General features: G+C 46.7%; 1 protein-coding gene across 1 annotated transcript; it reads right to left on the minus strand.

The window, feature by feature from the left end:
* Positions 1–6,472: 6,472 nt before the first annotated feature.
* ZDHHC12 (zDHHC palmitoyltransferase 12) lies at positions 6,473–12,929 on the minus strand. Its single transcript, XM_028715728.2, has 5 exons — positions 12,756–12,929; positions 11,234–11,370; positions 10,301–10,387; positions 8,499–8,665; positions 6,473–7,604 (listed from the first exon to the last, which is right to left on the minus strand). The coding sequence occupies exons 1-5, from the start codon at positions 12,859–12,861 to the stop codon at positions 7,292–7,294; spliced, it is 810 nt and encodes a 269-aa protein (XP_028571561.2). The 5' UTR covers positions 12,862–12,929; the 3' UTR covers positions 6,473–7,291.
* Positions 12,930–15,601: the final 2,672 nt, after the last annotated feature.

The following is a 15,601-nucleotide window of genomic DNA, read 5'->3' on the forward strand; positions in this document are numbered from 1 at the left end:
AGAGCCGATGTTTCATCCAGAAACCCACCAAGCTGTTCAGCAACCGCTCTCTCAATCACCTTACCCAGGAACGGAAGATTCGAAACCGGGCGGTAATTGGTTAGATCTAAGGGGTCTAATGATGTTTTCTTTAAGAGCGGGCGCACCACTGCCTCCTTCAGTTCCCCTGGGAATGTCCCCGTGCCAAGGGACAAATTGATGATATCCCCTAGGAGGGCCCGCACCTCGTCTGGATAAAAGAAATATCAAGAACCTCAGATATGCAGATGACACAACCTTGATGGCAGAAAGTGAGGAGGAACTAAAGGAGAGTGAAAGAAAATATGGTTTGAAGCTCAACATCAAAAAAACGAAGATCATGGCCACTGGTCCCATCACCGCCTAGCAAATAAAAGGGGAAGAAATGGAGGCAGTGAGAGATTTTACTTTCTCGGGCTCCATGATCACTGCAGATGGTGACAGCAGTCACAAAATTAAAAGACGCCTGCTTCTTGGGCAAAAGCAGTGACAAACCTAGACAGCATCTTAAAAAGCAGAGACATCACCTTGCCAACAAAGGCCCGTATAGTTAAAGCTATGGTTTTCCCAGTAGTGATGTATGGAAGTGAGAGCTGGACCATAAAGAAGGCTGATCGCCGAAGAATTGATGCTTTTTAATTATGGTGCTGGAGGAGACTCTTGAAAATCCCATGGACTGCAAGAAGATCAAAACCTATCTTTTCTGAAGGAAATCAGCCCTGAGTGCTCTCTGGAAGGGCAGATCCTGAAGCTGAGGCTCCAGTACTTTGGCTACCTCACGAGAAGAGAAAACTCCCTGGAAAAGACCCTGATTTTGGAAAAGATGGAGGGCACAAGGAGAAGGGGACGACAGAGAACGAGATGGTTGGAGTGTTCTCGAAGCTACCAACATGAGTTTGACCAAACTGCGGGAGGCAGTGGAAGACAGGAGGGCCTGGCTTGCTCTGGTCCATGGGGTCACGAAGAGTCAGACACGACTAAACAACAACAACTTATACCTTGCCCATTTGGACGGGCCACCTCAGACACAGAATATTAAAAGATTAAAAACACAATAAAATATCAAACATTAAAAACTTTCCTAAGAAGGGCTGCCTTCAGATGTCTTCTGGAAGTTAGATAGTTGTTTATTTCCTTGATATCTGATGGGATGGCATTCTACAGAGCGGGCACCACTACCAAGAAGGCCCTCTGCCTGGTTTCCTGTAACTTGGCTTCTCGCAGTGAGGGAACCACCAGAAGGCCCTCAGTGCTGGACCTCAGTATCCGGGCTGAACGATGGGGGTGGAGACGCTCCTTCAGGTATACTGGGCTGAGGCCGTTTAGGGTTTAAAGGTCAGCACCAACTTATAAATGCACTGGGAGCCAATGTAATTAATTTAGCATAATGGATGAACTTGACCCAGTGCTTTGAAGTCTGACAGTCCTTCACACCTCCAGCACCCCCCAATAGGGAATCCCACTTCCCAGGGTGTGCCAGAACCCACTTTGGAAAAAATGGTTTAAAACATTTTACTGGCCCTTTCATACTTGGGGGGGGGGGCGGTGCCAAGAGAGTAAAGAACAGGTGCAGGAGGAAACAGGTAAGGCTGGTGAAGAGTCAAGGACTTTCACACCTCTTCTTCCTGCCCCACCTTTCCTGCTCCAGGGTCTCCTAGGAGCAAAAGAGGATTGAAGCGGAAAGAGCAGGAGGTTATGCACAGGCAGAGTTTTCACCTGCTTGCACGCAGCTCAATATGAGAGATTATAAACCAAGGTCAGGGTCAGGGCCTCTCTGTTTTGGCTATTGCCTCATTGGAAGCACAGCTAGGAGTAGCTAAGAGGTTTAGGACTGATGCATAGGCCCTTCCCTTCCCTAACTGGCAAGCATACTTTTTACAATACAGTAGTACATTGGGTTACAGACGCTTCAGGTTACAGATGCTTCAGGTTACAGATGCTTCAGGTTACAGACTCCGCTAACCCATAAATAGTACCTCGGGTTAAGAGTTACCTAATTCGTTACTCTGGACATTCTGTACCTGACAGCATCATAATGGGGGGAGGATATCAGACAGACTATGCATAGTAAACATTACAGGGTAGTAGCCAGCTAAGTTATTCTCAGAGTAGAACTCATTGAGATGAATGAACCTAAGCTTATCATGTTTATTAAGTTCAGTGTGTCTGCTCTGAGTAGGATGAACACTGGGGAGACAACCCAGCGTGTTTTCAACTTGGCCCAGAACTAGGAATCTCTCTGGCTGTGATTGCCATTCTGATGCTGACTTTTCCTGAATGAATTTACTTTATTACGGTCACAGACCAGCATAAGCAAAACATCTAAATAATTAGCATAACAGTATCTCTAAGCAGATAATTATTAAATTAATTGGGAACAAGAACCAAACGTAGATTAAAACATATACATAGAATACTTGATTGAGCATAGGAAATGGATGAATAAAAACCTATAAGGAATTTTAAAGGAGATCAGTTAAAAAAGAACAGCTGTATGGGGTGGGGCTTCAGAAGTGCAGATCTAACAATATGGGCCTTCTATTTAGGACTGATTTGTAGCATAGACCATCCTTTGACAAATATCTATCATGGCAGCGTAAAATTTGGTGACTAGATACCGGTATGTGACTTCTGGGCTTTTGTTCTGTAGTGATAGGGAGATGTACTGTAGTGTTGTTCTGAACACCCAGGGAAGCATATATAGGATGGGTTGGATAAACCTAGCTCGAATGTCTATGTCAGGCATCCCCAACCTTTGGCACTCCAGATGTTTTGGACTACAGTTCCCATCATCCCTGACCACCTGTTCTGTTAGCTAGGGATCATGGGAGTTGTAGGCCAAAACATCTGGAGAGCTGCAGGTTGGGGGTGCCTGCTCTATGTAATACTGACAATGAAGAAGGGCATGCTCCGTTATTTTCTTCTGCCCAGAGCCCCATGGGCATTTCCTTTCCTCATATGGTATCATCCTATAATGGCCTTCCTTAACTGCTGAAGGGAAGGCCTGACAACGGGTCAAGGTATAAGTCCTTAATTGTTTTGGTATTTCACCAATTAGCTATGTATGGCATTTGGGAAGGCTGACTTTTCCTTTTACTTTTTTTTAAAAGAAGAGCTGGTTCCTAGCCCTTATGGTTCTAGGGAGAAATTAGTGTTGCCATATTTCAAACTGAAAATCCAGACAGAAAAGTTGTTGAGCTCGGATTTCCCCGGACATCCAAACAATTTCCGCCCAGACACTGCTGCCGACTGCGATGTTCTGGATATGTCCAGGGGATGTTAGGGGTGAGGGGGGTTTCCCTGCACGTGTTTTTCCCTGTTTAGTGAAAGGTTCTTGTGCCTCCTGATGTTTTCTCCTCACATAAGCTCAGCAGCATGAATTGCAAGAAGTGCATATTTCAAAGTGGCTAACTCCACAGGCAGCCCCTTCCTGGTGCTCATGCCTACCCAACACTGATGCCTGTGCCTTCTCCTCACACCTTCTATCTTCACAACAGCCCAGTGAGGCAGTTTAGACTGAGAAGCAGTGACTGGCCCAAGATCACACCTGGTAAACTTTATGGCTGAGTGGGGGATTGGAACGCTGGTCTCCCAGGCCCTAAAAGGTTAAGGTAAAGGGACCCTTGACCATTAGGTCCAGTCGTGGCTGACTCTGGGGTTGTGGTGCTCATCTCGCTTTACAGGCCGAGGGAGCCGGCGTACAGCTTCCGGATCATGTGGCCAGCATGACTAAGCCGCTTCTGGTGAACCAAAGCAGTGCATGGAAATGCCATTTATCTTCCCGTTGGAGCGGTACCTATTTATCTATTTGCACTTGGATGTGCTTTCAAACTGCTAGGTTGGCAGGAGCAGGGACCGAGCAATGGAAGCTCACCCCGGTATGGGGATTCGAACCACCGACCTTCCGATCAGCAAGTCCTAGGCTTTGTGGTTTAACCCACAGCGCCACCCGCATCCCCTCCTAGGCCTTAGACCTCGTTTAACCCCCTACAACAATCCTGTGAGGTAGGTCAGGCTGAGAGGCAGTGACTGGCCCCCAAGGTCACCCAGTGAGCTTCATGACTGAATGGGGAGTTGAACCCTGATCTCGCGCAGTCATAATCTGACACTAGAACTGTTACACCACACTGTCTCTCTGAATGTGAATGAAGGTGGTTTAGACATACATACAGTCATACCTTGAGTTGAATGTGCTTCAGGTTGAGCGCTTTCAGGTTGCGCTCTGCGGCAACCCGGAAATAACGGAGTGCATTACTTCTGGGTTTCGCCGCTAGCACATGCGCAGACACTCAAAATGACGTCACGCGTATGCGCAGAAGCAGCGAAACGCGACCTGCGCACGCGCCATTGCGTCTTACGTTCTGTTCAGGATGCGAACAGGGCTCCGGAACAGATCCCATTCGCATCCTAAGGTACCACTGTATTTCATATCCATACAGGGCATTTGTAGGAGCTATAGCAGAGCAAAGGATATTGGGAATTCTCCAGAACATACAGCTATTTCCCAAACCACTATACAACACTGCTTGTCTATGGAAAAAACGCCTTTCTGTAGGTTCTACTCAGCCTGTATGGTTCTAGGATTCTGAGATAGGTTAGTCTGAGGGTGAATGAGTCACTGGCCCAGGACTGCTGAAACAGTACTGCTGGATTTAGTTGTAGCTTTCCTGGGAAATCCAGTATTTATTTTCCCCCATGTTGGCGGGGGCTGACAACTAGAGGTGTTGTGCAAAGCGCCTGGAATGCACCAGATTGGCAACGGTTCATGTGTTTAAGTCTGTGTGGAGTGGACGTGACCAAAATATATAATTATGGCCCACACTGAACACATTAAATAGGCCACATAAATGCTAAGATGATGGCTATGTTGGCAGTTCTTATTCTTTACTCCCGCTAATAGCAAACCCAGCTGGTGAATGTTGATATGACTGCAACCAAGATAGGAGAAACAAAGCATCTCCCAAAGCATACTGGGAACTGTAGTTTGCAAGCGGTGTTTAGAGCTGTAATTTCCCATATGGCTTAACAATCAATCCCTCTTCCCAGGGAATGGTAGCCCTGCGTAGGGAACAGGGGTCTCCTAACTATTCTCATCTCCAAGAACAAACTGCAGAAACTCCCAGGATGCTTTTGGGGTAGGCACACCTGTTTAAAGTGGTATGATACTGCCTGAAATGTATACAGTGGTAATAATAATAATAATAATAATAATAATAATAATAATAATAATAATAATAAATTTTATTTATATCCCGCCCTCCCCAACCGAAGCCGGGCTCAGGGCGGCTAACAACAATAAAACAGTACAAAAGTACAGCACAAACAACACTCTAAAATCATTCATTATAAAATTAACCTCTGGTTACGAACTTAATTTGTTCCGGAGGTCCGTTCTTAACCTGAGGTACCACCCCCGCGCGCCTTCTGTTCTCATCCTGAAGTAAAGTACCCGAGGTACTACTTCCGGGTTAGTGGAGTCTGTAACCTGAGGCGTTTGTAACCCAAGGTACCACTGTAGTGCAATTGGGGCCTTAATCCTCTCCATTGACTTCCCTGGGTCTACCCTGAGTAAGAGTAGCTTTGGCTACCAGCCTATGTTTTTTCTTCCCTCTCTGTTTCCCAAGAGATCAATTGGGATGCCCTCTTTGCCAGGACTGTGAAAACACCCTTTGCACCCACATTGGGTGGGGCTATTGATTCTGGCCACTTTGTCAAGGGCCTAACTCCTCTGGATCATCTCCACCCTCTTACCTCAGAAGGGCAGAGGTTCAAAGACTTAACTTTGTCTCCAGGCACCTGCTAGAGCTCAGATTCATTCTCACTGGGTCGGAATAGTTTTGTTCCTTTTAAGGAATGTTGTGATGATGATGTAACTTTTGAATGTAGAACCAGAGTATGGAGCTTCTTTCTGGAATTTAAATCTGTTCTTTATTCATGACCATGAGGACTGGAATATTTTTTCTTTTTTTTTAGCAGAGGTTGGATGGTCATATGTCATGTATGATCTAGTTGAGATTCTTGCATTGCAGGGGGTTGGATTAGATGACCCTCAAGGTCCCAATGTTCCATGGCAGAGCATCTTCCAGTAGGACTGGGAATGTCCCCTGCCTGAAACCCTGGAGAGCTGCTGCCAGTCAGTGTAGACAATACTGAGTGGGGGATGAATTGTCTGGACTCAATAATTAGGCAGCTTTCTTTTTTCCTTGAGAAAAGTTGAGGAAAATTCAACCCGCCATGACATGCACTAGATTCAGGCCCAAACAGGGCCAACATCAAATAGAAAGCCACAGTTTAAGAACTCTCTAATTAATCTTCAGGTGAGAGATAAATTTAGGCTTGTTCTTTTAAAAAAACAACCTGTCTAGAAACTGAGGTAGAAATATTAGGAAGACAGTTTTTTGGGGAAAGTTGCATTGGAGGTGGGGAGACCAGAAGCAAGAACCAAGCTTCAAGCTTTTAATAATGTTAAATTTTATTGGATTACAGAAACAGAATGTAGAAATGGAGCATGTAAAAAATTGTCCCTCCTATTGAAGAAGCAGAAACAGGTTTAAACTCCTTTCCTGAGGAGAGGCTCCCAAGAGGACCTCAAGAATTATTAAACAAAGCTTTAGTCCCTGAAATCTACTTCTTGAAGGCACGCTGTGAAATGCTGGAGGAATACTGGGAACATAGCTCTTTGTTTTAAAAAAGAGTGAGCCCAGCCTTGACAGAAGGCACACCCTGCCACACCCCAAACAAAACCCCAAGTACCACCCCAACAAGACTTTAGGTCTTCAATATATGGCCTCCTCCTCTTGGTCCATCCGTGGTGGCTGGGGCCCATTGGAGCAGAAGGCAGGGAAGCCATGATAAGTGCAACCAAAGCCAAGGACAGGCAGGGCCACTCCTTGCTGGGGTTTAAGGAAGGCACGTGGGGGGCAGACTGAGGCTGGCTGGGCAGCAGCCCACTCTCCCAAATGGACCAGGGTTCCTAGCTCCCCTGCCCATCTCTCTCCCCAAAAAGCAATTTGAGCAGCAAGGTCTGAAAGCAGGGTCTGCGGGGTTCACTTTCTCAAAGGTCACACCTCAGAACAGCTCCGTCTTGGCTTATGGGGAAAGGCTGTTTTTTTACATATTTTGCTGAAATATGTAGGAAAGCTACTGGCAAAAGTGAGCTTCTCCCCTCAGTTCCATAGCTGCTGGGAGAATACACAAACATCTGCTTCCACCCAGCCAACAGCTCTCTCTCTCTCTCTTAGTCCTGGATTGGGTGCTCTCATCCAGCCCACGGTCACACAGTGTGGCCTCCCACTTCGGGGTACAGGGTTTCCCAGGCGATGAGGCGGCAGGCGCAGAAGAACTGCCAGAGGTTGAGGAAGATTCCTCGGTCGAAGGGGTTTTCCACTTCACAATCTCTCAGGTAGGAGATGCGGTGACGGGACATGAACTCCCAGGTGGTGGTGTTGTGGGAGGCAAGGTAGAGGTGGCAGCCCAGGAGCAGAATCATCACCACAGTGAAAATGGCAACCACAAGGAAGGAGAGGAGGAGGAGCAGGTTATACTGAAACCATGCCCATGAGGGATGCTCAAAATCAAGCCCAGACCTTTTTTTTTTTTTTTTTTTTAGTGGTGGAGGAAAAAAAAAAGAGAACATCAGAGTTATTGCAAGATTCACAAAATTATAAAACCAAAGCTTTCGCAGGTGATATTGTCTTAACTTTGGAACAACCTTTAGCAAGTGCCTCAGATCTTCAGATCTAGCTGCATTCCTTTCAACAGGGGTGGGGAACCTTTTTTCCCAGCTGGGCGGCTGCATTTCCTCGCAGGCATCCTTCCAGGGGATGCATCCTTGGATCTGGGATGGCCAGGGGCCCAAAGTGGGCGGGGCAACAGGTGTACCTCTGTAGAGTAGGCTCCATTAAGCCATGCACTGCTCAAGAGTTTCCTATCCATAACACCTCTGACATTCAAGACACTCAAGGGAGAATTCTCAGTCCTATGAGTGGGTGGAGCAGGGCAGTGAGGGGCGTGGCTTGAGGAAAGGGGTGTGGCCTGGGTCAGTTAATGTTGTGTGAGGTTCCGATGGATGGATGGATGGATGGATGGATGGATGAATGAATGAATGACTATTCTTTCATCCCTGGTTACGAGAAAGGAAATTACGACTAAACATCAGGAAGAGTTTTCTGATGGTAAGAACTGTTTGACAGTGGAAAGGACTCCCTCCAGAGATGGTGGACTCTCTCTCATTGGAACTTTTTATGCATAGATTGGATGGCCATCTGACATAGATGCTTTAGTTGAGATTCCTGCACTGCAGGGGATGGACTAGATGACCCTCAGGATCCCTTCCAACTTTACAGTTCTATGATTTTAAGATTGGGGAAGGGGGCTGAACACCTTCCTTTAAACACACACACACACACACACACACACACACACACACACACAATTTTTAAAAAAATGTCTGGGGGTCTCCCGCCATAAGCTTTGCTTACCAGGCCACTGGCAGGGCCCACAGGAGAACCACAAGCTGAACAGCCAAATAGGCGACGAAGAATGGGTGATTCCTCTCCCCAACGCAGTTGTAAATCCAGGGGCAGTGGTGGTCATAGCGCCGGACGCAGTGCCGGCACGCCTGGCAGTGCCTGGCCCTCATTGGCTGCTGTGAGATAGAAAAGAACAGGATGTGTTTTTGTGCTTCCTTACATTTTCAACTCCAGGAGGGTCTGGGAAAGAGAAGTGCTGCTGGTGGTATGTCAACAGTACTGAGCTTAGCTGGGCTGAGGGTCTGGCATAGGATCAGGAAATTTCCTCCATATAAGGCCTTAGCAGACTGAGATGGATGCAATATGCAATTATTAATGGTGGGAGGTCTTCGGAGGCTCCTTTCAGCAGCAGCTGGGGGCAACCTTAAAAGAGAGATCTGGGACTGACTGGAACAGGGATACACCCATTTATTTAACTGTTGAAGACGTCTAAACCAAGGGAATTATAATTATTTCACTAAAAGGCACCAGCTGATCAAAAATTAAGATTAAAAGAAGAGGATTATTTATTGTTAATGTTGGACTAAATAGAACTCAAAATAAAAGTAATAATATTAATCTACTGCTCTGGACATTAAAACTTTTCTATTTTGATGTTGACGGTTGTAAAGATCTGAATATATAATAGCAAAAATCTAACCGTGAGAAATGTGGGAGAGGGGGAGGGAGTAGGCTGGAAGTACTGTTTTTTTTTCTGTTGAGCTCAGTGGAGTGTCCTTGACAAAGTACTGATAAGGGTAAAAATAACACTCCTGGCTGTGAGAAAGGATCTTTCATTATGGAATGAAATTCTACAGAGGAAGCCAGGAAACAGGGAGAGAATCAGCCCTCTCTGTTTAAATCAGAAATGGGAGAAGGAAAAATTTTAATTTCAAAACAAACCAGCCAGGCCACAATGGAAGAGTTTGTATGATTGGCTTTTAGATTTGAAAAGAGAATTGTTTGATGAGCTAAAGGAATATGTCAATAAGGCAGCTGTTAAAATTCAGGAAAATATCAATTTAACTTCAGAGGCTGTGAGACAACTAAAGGAGAAGGCACAAACCACTGAGGTAGGAATGATAGTGAGACGAAGTCTGAAGAAAATACAAGGGAAAGCAAGAGTGGTGCAAAACAAAAATGGTAATTCATGTGAAATGATATGGGAGTCTTTCACAGACAAAAATTATATTTTAGGTAAAAGGATTTTGGAGGCTCTTACTGTGATAGAGAAAAAAACAGAAAGGGAGAGCAAAAAGCATAAAAGGTTATTATATGTGGTGACAATGTAAAATCATTAAAAAGGCCTGGGATAAGACATATAAAGATCTGAAAGCAATGTGGAAAATGATTGTCCAGTAGCACCTTAGAGACCAACTAATTTTGTTCTGGATATAAGCTTTCGTGTGCATGCACACTTCTTCAGATACCCATGCACACAAAAGCTTATACCCAGAACAAACTTAGTTGGTCTCTAGGGTGCTATTGGACAATTTTTAAATTTTTATATTTATTTTGACTGCATGAGACCAACACGGCTACCTACCTGAATCTGGAAAATGATTGTTGTAACAAATTGTTAACAAAAAAAAGAGAAAATTTCCTCCAAATAAGGCCCTAGCAGACTGAGATGGATGCAATATGCAATGATTAATGGTGGGAGGTCTTCAGAGGTTCCTTTCAGCAGCAGCTTGGGGCAACCTTAAAAGAGAGATCTGGGACTGACTGGAACAGGGACACACCCCTCAGACTATTTTTCAAGGAACATCTACCTTCAACAGACAGTAGCCACAGCGCCGAAGCCGGAGGTTTAGAGCTTCCTGGGAGCTCATTGCTTCCTTCTCATCGCTTACAGGTTCCTACCAGAAACAAAAAAATAAAAAAGAATACAGATGAAGGAAAAGGGAAAAAAGAATATAAGCATTTAGGGATTGGAATGGAGGAGTGTCTAAAGCATTTAATGTCTCACACACTCCATATTTAAAGCCCATTGCTTTCCCCAAAGGATTCTGGTTTACCCCACAGAAAGTTATGATTCCTAGCACCTTTAACAAATGACTGTAACCAGGATTCTTGAGGAGAAGACATGTGCTTTAAATGTATCCAATGGCATTTTCTGCTAGAGTGGGGAGAAGACCCCCTGCCCAAAACCCTGGAGAGCCAGTGCTGCCAGGCAGTGTACACAGTGACGAGCTAGGTGACTCTGTTTATGGCAGCTTCCTGCATTCCTATTTAATTCCGCTCTTTATTCTGGACAATGAGGGCTAGAATCTTACTTCATTCTTAGGGCACAGGGTTGTAGCTCCATTGTAGACCTCAAGCTTTGCTCACGGAAGGTTCTAGGTTCCATCTCCAACAGCTCTGTAGGCTGTGCTGAGGGAAGCGGGGGAGAACTCTGCCTGAAACCCTGCAGAGAGCTGCTGCCAGTCAGTACAGTGGTACCTCGGGTTACAGACGCTTCAGGTTACAGACTCCGCTAACCCGGAAGTAGTACCTCGGGTTAAGAACTTTACCTCAGGATGAGAACAGAAATCACATGGCGGCAGCGGGAGGCCCCATTAGCTAAAGTGGTACCTCAGGTTAAGAACAGTTTCAGGTTAAGAACGGACCTCCAGAACGAATTAAGTTCTTAACCCAAGGTACCACTGTACTGAGGCAGATGGGCTAATGGAGTGACTCGGTAGAACACCATTCCCATGACATACCTTCTCCTCTTCATCATGCTCAACGTATCCTGGGTCCATGAGAGAGACAACAAAGTACAGCGACATGGAGCAGAGAACCAGTGCGAGGAACAAGAGGGGCTGGAGGAGGTCTCCCTGCTCTTCCTGCCTTTGCAGGTCTGAAAAAGAAGGGAAATTATCACGGGGGAAATGTACTGTACATGATTCTGTTTTGGGGGCTCTGACCATAAACAATCCAGCATCTCCTGGGACTATGCACTGAGCTCCCAGAGATGCAAGCCATCCACTCCTATTGGAAGTGTCCCAGCTGGCCAGCCCTGCACCTCCTGGACCACTGATTAGCCTCCACTATCCAAGGTAAGGCAGGTAGCACCTGCAGAAAGAGAGACAAATAGAGCCTTGCTGTGGGGCTCCCCACCCCCAACATGATTCTCCTTTGAGTGCCAGGCAAATACTTATTTTTTTGGGGGGACAGGACATTCCCATGTTTTCATCATTGCTGTAAAATCTATCCATTTGTGTATTTCACATCCCCCTTTTTCTTCTTTTGGTAAAGGAAATAAAATAGAGGAGGAAGAGGAAAACCTGTATTACCTCTGACCACATGCAAAGTGCTCCACCCCTTAACCCCACTGCCCTCAGTCACAACCCAACCCACAGACTATCTTGCAAATCCAGCTCTCTGCGTTAAGTCCCCTCGTGTATATTTATTTCGGAATAAAGAAAACCAACTGCAGCCTGGGCATGTAGGGAGAAAAAGAAATTGTACCCTCTTTTAGGTTTTTACGTTTTTAAATTTGTTATATTTATATCCCCCTCTATTCCTTCCTCTTGGGAATGTAGGGCAGGGGCAGATGGTTCCCCCCCACCACCCCTTTACGCTCCCAATAACTCTGTGGACTAGGTTGGGTTGAGAAGGGTCTAGACGAGGGTGGCCCAAATTTTCATATCAAGTGGGCCACAAAAGTGCTTCGACACAGAACCCACAAGCCCCACACTGCCTTTTTGCGTGCTGGGGGGGGGGGCAGGACAAAATTTGACGCTCCTGCCCAGCTCTATCACTGTGGGGAAGCTCGGGGGGAGGGTTATAAAATTTTGCTGAGGGCTGCCAAAAAAGTCCTTGAGAGTTGGACCACCCTGGGCTAGACTAAGGCCACTCAGCATGCTACACAGGAAGGTGCCTTCATACAGAGTCAGACCCACTAGTCCGTCTAGCTTAGTATTGTCTACACGGACAGGCAGCAGCTGCTCTCCAGGGCTTCAGGCAAAGGAGATTCCCAGCTCTGGAGATGCTCCACCACTGAACTTACAAACCTTCCGCAATTACCCATGGTTTTATTTTATTTAAAAAATAAAAAAATTAATTAAGGTTTATAGAGAAAAATACACAACTTAATATCTTCCCCCTTTTTGAAACCAAACCAAGATTTTTTGGGGTGCCAGAATGCTTCCTCTGTAGCCTGAGTGCAGATCTGAACCCTAGGGGTCCTGATCCTACCGCCCCACTTTTGGGGAGAGGGAGGAGAGGGAGAGACTGCCTCACCTGTAGGGTAGAGGAAGAGCCCCAGCAGGACACCGCAGGTGAGCCCCACGTACACTGCCCGGACCATGAAACCCCCGCTGCCCCGCGCCCCTCTCCACGCCATCATCGCTGCCTGCCGGGAGCAACGGAGCTCCGCAACCAAGCCGGCCACAAAGTTGCGGAAAGAGGCGGAAAGAGACTGCGAGAAGCGGGCGGGGCGTGTGTCATGGAAGAAGCGTGGCGATTGGCTAGCGTCAGAGGCGGAATGTAGCGAGTTGGATCCGAAGTCTGGAAGGGAGGGGCGGGGCGGACTTGGATGAGGCAGTGAAGGGCTGCCGAGGAGCTTTGTGGCATCTTATCAGTCGTTTTCGATTAATGATTTAAATAACAGTAGAAATGAAGTATTCTGATTATCGTTAGAACCATAGAACTGTAGAGTTGGAAGGGACCCCAGGGGTCATCTAGTCCAACCCCCTGCGATGCAGAAAGCTTCTGACGCCATCATTAATATATAACAGAGGTGCATCCAACCAGCCCTGCTGGACACCTCTTGCTCCCCAGCCCTCCATCTCTTTCAGGCCACACTAAGGCTGCCAGACTTCCAGGGTTGGCCTACAGTCTCCATCTTTGCCTGGTGATGGGGGCAGTCTTGAATCTCCAGGTGAACCAGAGCACCTTTCAGGTTGTTGTTTTTTGTACCGTGTCCACCGTGCAATCAGAGGCGTACCTAGGCCCCCCTCCCCTGCACTCTTGGCAAGGAGCTGTTTCTGAATCTGGGAGACACCATGGACCAGAAACTCAGAAAGTTTGCTTTTCCTGCCTTTCGTGCTCTGCCAGTGACTTCCTCCAAGGCCATGAAGTCTGCTCTGCTCCCCCTCCCCTCTTCCGGCTTTAAATTGCCCCAGGTGACACCTGGCTTTCAGGGTGGAAATGACTCTCCACTCCTGCGTTAGGAGACTTTTGTTCCTCAGAGTTTCAGTCACAGAGGAGGTTACCCAATGGTGAACTCAACACATTTTTGTTTAATGGTAGCCACTGATGCACTGAGTGAAGAAGTATCTTCCGTTGTCTGCTTTGAACCTTCCAGCATTCAGGCTCTGAACTGCTTTCATGATGAGTTCATCATTTTTATTGTGAGCTTGGCACAACCCATTTGCTACAGTTTTGTGGTATGGACACTGGATAAGAGTGGTCATAGGCATAGCCAAAGGGGAGCAGGGGGGCAGCTGACCCCCCCAATCAATAAAAATCTAAGCTTCTGTCCCCCCAAACAATATCCCCCCCCAACAAAAATCCTGGCTACGCCCATGAGAGTGGTGGAGGCAATTCCAGTTCACTTATGAGCACACCTGCTTGATCTGCATGTTCCCATTTAATTTTTTCGATACCTTAAGTAAAATGCAGTGAAGGAAAAGGCCTTTGTGAAACAGCACTAGGAAGGACCCCATCTCGTTCACATCTATTCATCCTGCATAGGTATTGTGTGTTGAGGCAGTGAACATAAGAACCTGATGGATCAGGCCAATGGCCAGTCTAGCCCAGCATCCTCTTCTTGCCACAGCCAACCAGATGCCTGTGGGAAACCTGCAAGCAGCACCCAAGATCAAAGGCATCCGCCTCTCCCGTGGCTTCCAGTAGCTGGTCTTCAGGAACATTTCTGCCTCTAACTGTGGAGGCAGAACACAACCAGCATGGCTGGTACCCTTGATAGCCCTCTCCTCCATGGAGTTGTCTAATCCTCTCTTCAATCTATCCAAGTTGGTCACCACAGCCTCCTGTGAGAGGGAGTCTTACAGTTTAACTATGTGCTGCATGAATAAGTTCTTCCTCTGATCTGTCCTGAATGTTCTAATGTTCAGCTTCAGTGGATGCTCACAAGCTGCAGTGTTAGGAGAAAGGGAGAGAAACTCTTCTCTTTCCATCTTTCTTCAGAGGGAAGTCCCAGAGCTAAGAGTGCTGAGTTCATGTGGTCTGGAGATTGATTGTTCCTGGCTGCTGCGATTCTGGATGGAAGTGTAGCAACCAGCTCAACAGGGCCAGGTGACACAGAGCGACCAAGAAGGTTCCACCTGGCTCTGTATGAATCTGTTGCTGAATCCGGCCAAAGTCCTCCATATGAGCAGCTGGGCCCTGGGCAAGGAGAGGAGAACCCCAGGCATGGGCTGTGTGTATATGCATGCACCAAATGCAGTTGTTCAAGCCTCTATCCAACTCCCAGGCCTCTCTGCAGGTCACTCCTCTCAGTGGCCCTGTTGCACTTCCTTCTTGAGGCCTCTTGCTTGCTGAGATGGAGGGGTGGTTGTGAGTTTCCCAGAGGCATCTGGTTGGCCACTGTGGGGACAGGAGGCTGGACTAGATGGGCCAAGGCCTGATCCAACAAGGCTCTGCTTATGTTCTTAGGTCAAATTAATGAACATGGTGCCAATCATTTAATAGGTCCAATCTGAGTGAGATTTAGGCTACATACACACTGTACATTTAAAGCACCATGATACCACTTTAAACAGGGATGTCGTCCCCCACAGAATCAAAGAATTTTGGAGTTGGAAGGAACCCCAAGGATCATCTAGTCCAACCCCTGAAATGCAGGAATCTCAACTAAAGCATCCATTGCAGATGGCCATCCAAACTTGGCCCATCACCTCTAGTCCCTCTAGTCCATTGCACTGTCACAACAGCTCTTACTGGATAAGAAATGTAAAGCAATTTGACTCTGCACTGCACGAAGGAGGATGATTCTGTGATTCTTTTTATCTGTCCTGAACCTTCCAACATTCAGCTGCATTGGATATCCATGGGTTTTAGCATCAAGACGGAGAAAAACCTTTCTCTCTCTGCTTTCTCCATACCATGCATAATTTTATAAA

This window comes from Podarcis muralis, chromosome Z, assembly GCF_964188315.1.
Source record: "Podarcis muralis chromosome Z, rPodMur119.hap1.1, whole genome shotgun sequence".
Lineage (NCBI taxonomy): Eukaryota > Metazoa > Chordata > Lepidosauria > Squamata > Lacertidae > Podarcis > Podarcis muralis.